The sequence below is a fragment of the Neltuma alba genome, unplaced genomic scaffold (genome assembly GCF_004799145.2).
Source record: "Neltuma alba isolate B1F8T4 unplaced genomic scaffold, ASM479914v2 tig00001394_pilon, whole genome shotgun sequence".
Lineage (NCBI taxonomy): Eukaryota > Viridiplantae > Streptophyta > Magnoliopsida > Fabales > Fabaceae > Neltuma > Neltuma alba.
The window spans coordinates 137967-147685 of NW_021632443.1; the positions used below are offsets into that span (position 1 = coordinate 137967).

At 33.4% G+C, this 9719-nt stretch overlaps 2 protein-coding genes and 1 non-coding gene across 3 annotated transcripts; 2 read left to right on the forward strand and 1 right to left on the reverse strand.

The window, feature by feature from the left end:
* Positions 1 to 1260: 1260 nt before the first annotated feature.
* Positions 1261 to 4266, reverse strand: LOC114756552 (40S ribosomal protein S13-like). The gene is made up of 6 exons (XM_028945500.1): positions 4253 to 4266; positions 3512 to 3631; positions 3287 to 3359; positions 2706 to 2844; positions 2420 to 2606; positions 1261 to 1464 (listed from the first exon to the last, which is right to left on the reverse strand). Exons 1-6 carry the CDS (start codon positions 4264 to 4266, stop codon positions 1431 to 1433), a joined length of 567 nt encoding a protein of 188 aa, XP_028801333.1. The 3' UTR covers positions 1261 to 1430.
* Positions 4267 to 5571: 1305 nt separating this feature from the next.
* LOC114756560 (desiccation protectant protein Lea14 homolog) lies at positions 5572 to 7122 on the forward strand. Its single transcript, XM_028945511.1, has 2 exons — positions 5572 to 5844; positions 6606 to 7122. Exons 1-2 carry the CDS (start codon positions 5639 to 5641, stop codon positions 6856 to 6858), a joined length of 459 nt encoding a protein of 152 aa, XP_028801344.1. The 5' UTR covers positions 5572 to 5638; the 3' UTR covers positions 6859 to 7122.
* Positions 7123 to 9438: 2316 nt separating this feature from the next.
* On the forward strand, positions 9439 to 9510 carry TRNAG-UCC (transfer RNA glycine (anticodon UCC)). The gene has a single exon. It is a non-coding gene; the product is annotated as a tRNA-Gly (tRNA).
* Positions 9511 to 9719: the final 209 nt, after the last annotated feature.

Below are 9719 nucleotides of genomic sequence, written 5' to 3' on the forward strand. Positions count from 1 at the left end.
TCCTTCTCCCTCTTCATTTGCTTTGCCAATGACTGCAAATGGTCTTGCGTCCGTGAGATCCTGTCATGGAGTTTGTTCAACATCCAGTTTGGATTATTTCTTGCCAATAAGAGGTGTGGATCCTTTGGGATGGTTCTTCGAACACCCACTCCTTACAATGGCATTGATGTCGGTGGCGGTGCTTTTTCCTCTGCAGTTTTCCAGTGAAGAGATGACGGGGGCTCTAGAATCCTTGGCAGTGGCAGTGGCGGCTCCCTAGAGATCTTTGCTAGGGTTAGGTTCTTTTAGGTTTCTTTTGTTTGTTGTGTTTGGGCTCCTTTTCCCGTACACCTTTGTTAAGCTTTGTACGTCTCTTTTTTTCTAATGAAATTACTATATTCTCTGGCCAAAAATTTTTTAAAAAAAAAACTTTAATTGGCTGATCGCTCCCCTCCACCGTAAGAATCCCCGTTGATCCTTATAAAGTGGAAGGATGGACGCATATAGAAGCAAAATCTTCAAGGTGAAAAGAACATAAAGGATAAGAAGCTGATTCAAATAAGGAAATGAAAATTAGGACTTATTTGATTTCTTATTTTGAAAACAAATTTTCATTTTTCAAATTTAAAAAATCTTATTTGACAATTTATTTTTAGTTAATTGTTTTTTAAAAAAAACAATAACCTGTTTTCAAAATTAAAAAGCCTTTCCTTCTCACCTCTCACTACCAGTCAGAACCACCAGTCCACCACCTGCCAAGTATGATTTTATAATTTTTTTCCAAATGTTCTTTTTAAATTATTGTCCAAACAATTTTTTTCCTTTTTTGTTCTAAAACTTGTTTTCAGAAATAATTTTATAAATTTGTCTTGTAAACAAGAAAACAAAGAACAAAAACAACAAAACAAACAAACTCTTAGCTTTCCCTTAATATCATTAGTAACCTGCACCGTTTCTTCTGCAACTTTAAACATAGACGAACAACCCAAGCGACATCTCAAATGACGAAATGGCAATTTGCAGAATTCTCTCCAAGTCGTTCGCTGAATTCCCAAGGATGCAAGTACCAACCATACCATATCATCAACAAATCAATACTAACCCATGACATTGTCGTGAAGCACAGGGCACAAGTTCCAAATTTTCAAAAACATGGGAACCAAATGTTTAATTTTCCCTCTATTTTTATTTTTTTTAAAAATCCTTTTTGGCTTTGGTTCTCAATTAGTCAACAAACCCAGAACGATAGAGAAATTATGCAAAATGAATACAACTAACTAGTTATAAAGCAAACAAAACCGAATATCAAAATTAAAAACGGGAGAAAGAGTGGAGTTCCATCACATAAATCTCAATAGTTCCACTGAAGGTAAAATATGCTAAGTAATTTGACATGAAATTGGCTGCAAAAAACATAAGAACCGCAATAGTTTCACTGAGGGTAAAACATGCTAAGCAACAAGCGTGCTGGCAGTTGTGGACTCGCTGCAAAAAAATAGAACCGAATAAGTATATCAACTAAATAAACAGAATCTGCTTTCAAAGGTGTACCTTTTTTATAGCAAAAAAGAATTAGAGTAGATATATACAGATAGAGAGGCGGGATCAGGATTTTATGTTTCTTTAGTAATGGAGAGTACTGAAAAATTGACCTTTAACACCTCTATTTGAGGAAAAGAAAAACAGGGATTCCCAAAAAAAAAAAAAAAACCATGACAATGCATGTTTATAACCAAGCACTCTCGAACTATCTCTAAAGATTATGTAGATGGCGAGTGTTTAAACGGAATCTTCGCTGTTCAAAACTCATTAACACAGACAGAGATTATTAAAGAATTTCTGCTACTTTCTTCAAATACATATCAAAGTTCCCCCATCTGAAAGATTTTTGAAGTGAAAGTTTTCCCATGTGGGGAACAGAAAATATCATGGAAATAGCTCCCACCCTCTTATTTCTCATACGGATTCCTTACTTTACCATCTTTTGGCCTCCTGAATCCCAATCATATCACGACATTTGTTATATGAGGACCCCAAATCCCTAAATTCTTTATTGGCATATGAAAAAAAATATAATATCTTATCCACAAAATAAATCAGACATACATTACAATTATTTTCATATATACAGATGTTCAAACATGTTATGAATGAGTATCTACCAACAAGGGAAATCAAATTTTCCATTTGCCAAAATATTGCCTTAAGAAGGCAAAACGGTTCACCCTCCACTCCAGTCACATATGGTTAGTTGAGCTCAAGGACATATAATGAATGTCACAAAAAGGAGGATGAACATGTTTTCCAAAAGCTTCAAACAATGCACAGAACAGAACAAGCTTATTTATGTAACTCTGTAATGACTAACAAATTAATCAACCAAGCAAGCAAGTAGAATAAGATATTGATGTTCTGCATAAGATAAAGTTGCAGTACTTACTATTTCCATACAGGCGGAAGCTTCTTTGTTTTCTTATAGTATCGAGCAAGGCGATGAATCCTGCTCTCTACCAAAATTAACCTAAACTTGGAGTCTTTGTCCTTCCTATTCCTCTCCAAATGCTTACGAATTGAGACAGCCTTCTTGATGAGGTGGTAGAGATCCTCCGGTATTTCAGGAGCAAGACCTGAAAAGCAGGAAGAAAAATTATACTCACTGTCAAAAAGACAAATTCTAGAAATTCAAGAGGTATGTGATTTAACTAGCAACATGAGGTAAAACATACCATGGGCCTTCAGAATACGCAAAATCTTGTTGCCAGTGACACCCTTCACCTGAGCAATACCGTGAGAGTCACGAAGAATAACACCGATTTGGGAAGGCGTTAAACCCTTCTTGGCAAACTTGCAGATGTTCTCTTCAACCTGGGAAAACAAATTCAACATATTATACAAGGAAAAAATAAAAATAAAAACCTGCAGGCAAATGAAATTAGATCCACTTGCAATAAGAATTCTAATTACCAGGGTCAACGACAATTATGATTCACACTCATATATGGCATTTAGGATTCGAATCAGTGCATAAAACCTCTCACAGGGTTAAAACGGAACAAAAGAATACTTCATTTACCTACGTTACATCCTTTCACACAAATTGACTTAACAGAGAATCAAATTATCAAATCGTGTAGCTTTAGATACAAGTGGATAACACAGAAAAATCTTACACGAGAATAAGGTGCAACTATCAAACATCATACATTCTACAAAGATAACCAACAAATGTATGTATCAATCCAAAATGTTAATGCTTGGATTACAGTAGTAAATTTGAACAAAGGGAAAAAGGCTTCGAACTTCTCACATCTTGACCTGAGATCTTCAACCAGCTCGGCGGGGTTCTCTTGTAAGGAAGAGCTGAAGCAGAGATACCCTTACTGACAAAAGACACAAATCAAACCGATTTAGATAACCTCAAAGTCCTGACTCAAATTATCATAATCCCCAATTTGAGATGAAAATACTCTGTTTCAATCAGAAACAGTGAAACAAAGTTTTTGATAAACCTAAAACAGATAACAGAACGTACCCACGACTGTGCATACGACCATTTCCAAGCTTGAGAAGGAAGACGCCCCTTCGCTCTGCTTCCCTGCTACCTGCTGCCTCCGGAGATACGACCAGGAAACGAACCAGCCAGATGAGGAAGCTAGGGTTTTAGATAGCCTTTTACAATGTTTTGGGCCTCTGAAACACGGGCCTAAAGCCCATACGCCCCCGGCAAGGATGGATTTAAATTTTAGAGAAAACCATTTTGAAAGTACCTATAGTTTCTTTTAATTTTCAACTTGGTACCTATGTATTTTTTTCTTAATTAAATCTTTAATTTTGCCCTATCAATATCATTAACCTTTGGATAGAGACTAAAAATGTTAATAGAACTAAAAATGCTCTGTCCAGATCATGGGATGATTTGATTTGACTAAGTACGCAACAATATAAAAATTCTCTCTCAATATACTACTACCCCGGTCGTAATTATAAAAGCCAGTTGACTAATTTAAGGAGATTAAGGAAGTAAGTTGAGTTAGTTATTTGTCCTAAATAGGTGTTATCTAGCCTAAAATATCTTTGCTAATCAAGTGTACTGACTAGAACTATCATTGTTAGAAAGGCTACTTTGGAAAAAAAAAATGTATAAATATAAGAGGCAAAGTAGATTAGGGTCTTATATTTAGAACCAAAATAAAATTTAAACATGGTCTTATATTAAAGACCAGAGGTAGTATGTTGTAAAACATGTCAGTTCTCATGAATTCTTGTGAATGACGATTCTAGCCCCATCTATTGTGTCATTGGATGCGTGATTACCATCACATCTCCCTGCAATTACCTTAATGGCTTCCATTCAGTCAAAATAAATCACTATGCACAAATTTGTTTTGGAAATATTTATTTAAGAGTGTTAGATATCTAAAAAAATTTTTGAGTTTAATATCACCCAAAAGTTTAAAATGATGGTAATGTTGCCTTTTACTTGTGATATTGACGGACAATAATATCATTACAGTTTTAAAATTTCAGAACAATATTAAAGTGAAGAAAAAAAACTTTTGAAATAGGCTTTTGAACGTGAATTTTCAATACAAATTCATAACTTTACCCTATTTCGATAACTTTTAGAGCAACAAAGTTGAAGTCTATTCATGATCCCAGCACTCCCGCAATCACCGAAGGTATTGTCTTCAGTTTCCAACCACAAGTCCATATATCTATCTAAGTATCTATTTTCATGATCTCAAATCACATCTCCCGAGCCACTTGCACGAAAGGGAAGCATCCGCATCAAGGCTGCTTTAATAATTAGACCAGAAAGGTTATTTCAATTGTTATTTTCTGCGAGAGTTGCAGGGAGAATTTTGAGATAAATGTGAATGTGATGGAAATAGTATGTTTAATTAATTTATTTTGTCACATAATAACATAGTTAATATCCCTCATATGCGACATCATTAATTTATAGAAAATTGTGAAAGAAAAAACTGACTTCACTGTTTTATTTTGATTCTTTAAATTTAAAACTGATTACTGAAATTTGATTTTATTTTGATTTGGTTATTAAAATTTAAAACCAATAGTTTTAGTTTTTCAGTTTTGATCTCAATTTTGGTTTTAGCATGTAAAATAAGAAACCCGTAGTTTTGGTTTTTAAATTTAAAACTAGTAGTTTTCTTCTCTGAAATTTAATCTCATTTTATTTTTCGTCTTTAATAAACATTGTTTTACGATTTAGAAATCAAAACTCGTGATTTTTTATAGATTAAAATTAGAATGAGATTAAATTTTAAGAACTAAAATCACAAGCTAAATTTGAGAAATTAAAATTAACGATAACATTGTCCTTTTTATATAAAATGACTCCTAAAAAGAAAACTAGCAAGTGAAAATAAAATGAAATCTGAATTACAAGAGGCGTCATCATCAGACATCGAGAAATCAGGGAGGAGACAGAAGCTAAAGCGAAACGGCCGACACGTACTGGGCACGTGTCAATGCCGTGTGAAGCTACGATGCGTACGTGTCGGCTGCTTGTGCGCGACGCAGAGCCTGGATTTTCTGCTATAAATAACAGCGAAGAAGCCTTCTTCTCGATCTTATCCCTCTCCCAATCCGAGCTTTGTTTGTGACTTTGTGAGGTTTGTTTTTGAGTGTGAGAATGGCGCAGCTGGTGAATAAGGCCAAGGACTTTGTGGCAGAGAAGATAGCTAACGTGAAGAAGCCGGAGGCGAGTGTGGACGACGTCGACTTCAAGCGCGTCACCAGGGAGTGCGTCGAATACCTGGCCAAGCTCTCCGTCTCCAATCCTTACGGCACCTCTATTCCTATTTGTGAGATCTCCTACTCGCTCAAGAGCGCTGGAAGGTAACTCGCTCCTCTAAACCCAATTCTCATAGATCTATTAACTAGGGTGGGGCTGGTTTCTACTTTGAATAAAATAGTGAATTACAATTTATTTATTGTTAATATAAATAAATTATTTGCACATAATCCGTAGTCTGCATACGTAGTTTTGGTTTTATTTAAATTTAAAGTGATAAAATTAATGCAAGGATACCTCGAGGAGGCTATTGACATCATTTATTTTATAAATTACATTAACAAGTAATGAGTATATCAAGGGAAAAAAATGATATTTGTAATTGCATAATTTTTTCGTGAGCTGTCTGTTTATTGTCTTTGACTAATGTCTTGGCCTAATTTTCTTGGTATTCTTTTTCTTGATGTAATTTTTAATTATTTTTATTAAAAACTCATTGTAAAAATCTTTTTGTTGATATATATATATATAATCAATATGGGTAGAAAAAAGTTAAGAAGAAAAAGGGGAAGGTCACTTCTGGTCTTTATCCTTATCCTTGATATTAAGAGGTATAAGAGGTATTTGGGGGTGCTTAATATAATATAAGAGGTATTTGGGGTCTTTTTAAGAGATAGTTAAAATTGAATTTAGTTCTAAATATAAAATTTTTTTTAATAGGATATTACTAAGAGATAATCCTAATAATTAACTAATTTTTAATTATATAGTTCTTATATTAACAATCAAAATAGATAGTATTAAAGTAAATCTTTATCGTAGCTACTATGTGAATGATTAACAGAAGAGTTTTGAAATTGTGAAGGGAGATAGCGAAGGGAACGATGCCAGATCCGGGATCACTGAAGGGGAACGACACGACAATACTGGAAGTGCCAGTGAAAGTGGCTTATAGCATATTGATGAACTTAGCAAAGGACATAGGGGCCGATTGGGACATTGACTATAAGCTTGATTTGGGTCTCACCATTGACCTTCCTGTTATTGGCAACTTCACCATTCCTCTCTCTCACACTGGCGAGATCAAGCTTCCCTCTCTCTCCAATGTCTTTGCCTAATCCACTGCTACTCCCTGTTTGGGATCATAGTGGGCCCCATTTGGGACTATGGGTCCTCACTTAAGGGCAGCAAGGGTACACACACATATAATACTTTGTCTAATAATGAACTTTGCTATGTGCCTCTTAAACTAGGCAGCAAAATGCTATAAAACACACACACACACACACCCCGACTTTGTGTTGTAAACTTAGTTATGTGCCTCTTTTTATCTATAGAATGATGTTGAATTTTCGTGCTCTCATAGCTCCTTTAATTCTAAATTAAATACTCCTCCGAGACTTAATTTGTACTTTTATATCAATCTTTTAAAATTATTTTTATTGTATAATGATAAGCAAGTAAGAAAGGAAATTAAGGAGGATGATTAGGATGATTTAAGAAAAATAAATCATATTTATTATAATGAACTAACTTATCTAATCAGAATAATATAAATTTTGATTCCTTAAATTTGAATCTATTTTGATACTGATGTTTAAAATTTCCAACTTTTGATTTTAATTCCTGAAACAAACTTATGATTTTAATTCTTGAAATTTTATTCGTTTCAAACCGTAATCCTTAGTAGTTTCACGTCGTTAATTTTTGCTTGAATGACACTAACTTCGCTGACCATATCAGCTCGTGTGGCATGTGTCAGGGAACACTGTATTAGCAACTTATGCCCATAAAATTCATCAAAAGATTGACGCTCCTCTGCAACATTTCGGAAATATTTTAGTACTAATAGATCTCCATGAGGATTTCAGCTAACTAATATCGATGATAATGATGATTTGATGTACTAAAAGCAATGTGCATGACTTCGATTTAGAAGCAGTCTGGAATACATAACCTGCAAAAGCACAATATTTAAACTCAGAACAGGGCAACCAGAAGTAAAATAATCTGTCAAAGCAAAATAATCAAACTCAGAACTGAGAAGGTGATGAAATTGCTAGGTAAACGTTCTTGGCATGACGGCCACCGATAAACCCACCACTTCGGTGACGACGATGTCACTCTCTGCCAGTAATATCGGTTCTCTTGACCTAACCCTTTCCCCCTTCTCTATTCTTTCTTCAACTGCCATTTTCTACTTGTCTCCTTGTGAGTGTTTTCTTTGACCTATTGCCTTTTTGTTTTTTTTTTTTTTTTGCTTTCTTCAACAATATGTCCACATCATCATGCCACATGTGTGCTAGCTGTCTTTTCCACATTATCAAGTTAACGGTGTTAGTGCCATTTCAAACAAAGTTAACGGCATGAAGTTACCAGGGGCTAATTCTATGGACCATAATCATAGATTTAAAATTTTAAAGACCAATACCAAAATGAGCTCAAGTTTAAGGGACTAAAATTTGTATTGACTCTATCTATTTGTTTGATTTAATAAAATCAGTTAAAGAGGTTTTGTATTAAAGATTAGAGAGCATAATCCCATATAATATATGAATATGAAAGTTCTCTTTTGATTTACAGCATGATCCTATGAAAACTGAGGGGAACATATAATGGTGATCGTGGTAATGTGATATTATTTTTTTTTTTTGGGAATGATGATGGTATGTAGAGGAACAAAAGTATTTTTAGTAATTAATTGATTTATCAACATGAGGTTTTGAAATTGTGGTGAAGATTTGTGTCTCGTGATATGATTTCTATTTGAATTGATTTTTTAATAAAAGATATATGGATATTTATAAAAATATTATGTTCATAGCAATATAATTTTTTATATATAAAAATATAAATATTTCTTAGCCTCGTGTACTCCATAGGCTATAGTCCTCCGCATCTGTTTTGCCATAAGAGCTGGTTAAGCAAACTCAAAGCTATTAAGCATGTGTTTGGATTGGCGTCAAACTAGCAAACGTGTCATCGGCAATGTGAAAAGTCAGTTGATGGGTGACTTTAATATTTATACTTGTTTGGGTTAAAAATTTGAGCATTTTGAGTTTGTACTTTGAAGAGAGAAAGAAATAAGGAAGAAAAGAGGAATGGTATTTAAGTAGGTCTTATATTGACTCAATAATTTGATTTTTTTTCTAGTAATAATTTTCTTAATACTTACAAATTTTTTTAAAGAAAATATTTAGATTAAGTTACTTATATTTAAAATGTCAAATTTTCTAATTATACATGGTTATGTGTTTTTTTTTTTACATGAGTTTATAATTAAATACTATTAAATGCAAATATTTCAAAAATAGAACATATAGTCATGTGTGATCAGAGAACTTGTCATAATGAAAATAAGAAACTTGACGTGAGTATTGTCCTTTTTTCTTAATAATGTATTAACTATGTTTATTTATTATTTTTCTTAAAATTTATGAAATTATATATATGAGATATACGTTATAAATTTCATTACTTTTTCAATAATTTTACCTATAAACTTACTTTTTCATTATCATCCCAACAAATTTTAATTTAGCAAATTGAATTTTATTAAAAAATTAATTCAAATAGAAATCATATCACACTAATTTACTTTTGCAAAAGCTAAATAGAATAAAAGTTATCATTTATTTTCCGCTTTTGCCTTTTCAGAAAGGAATCTGTATTTCTCTGCACACAACACCCACCAGCAAGCGTTTGTAGTCCAACGGTTAGGATAATTGCCTTCCAAGCAATAGACCCGGGTTCGACTCCCGGCAAACGCATTTTGATCTTTTTTCCTTTGTAATCTTCATTACAGCAGTATAAAATATCTCTCAATTTTTTCCATGGGGAAAAAAATAATAAAAACTGACAAGACAGCCAAACTTCAGCCTAGAGAACAAAGCAATCATAATTCTCTCTTGTTTCACTTAAAGCGGATTGTCTTGTCCTATTTTGATTTGGAAACGTTCGTTACTGCAATAGCATACTG

Bases quoted from the DNA above. Each gene is read 5' to 3' on its own strand.
- LOC114756552 (XM_028945500.1), bottom strand. The intron at 3,360-3,511 runs GTACGTTCTGTT...GTCTTTTGTCAG, and splicing joins GGTCGTATGCACAGTCGTGG to TAAGGGTATCTCTGCTTCAG. The intron at 2,607-2,705 runs GTATGTTTTACC...CCTGCTTTTCAG, and splicing joins GCGTATTCTGAAGGCCCATG to GTCTTGCTCCTGAAATACCG.
- LOC114756560 (XM_028945511.1), top strand. From the start codon at position 5,639: ATGGCGCAGCTGGTGAATAAGGCCAAGGACTTTGTGGCAGAGAAGATA. The intron at 5,845-6,605 runs GTAACTCGCTCC...GAAATTGTGAAG, and splicing joins TCGCTCAAGAGCGCTGGAAG to GGAGATAGCGAAGGGAACGA.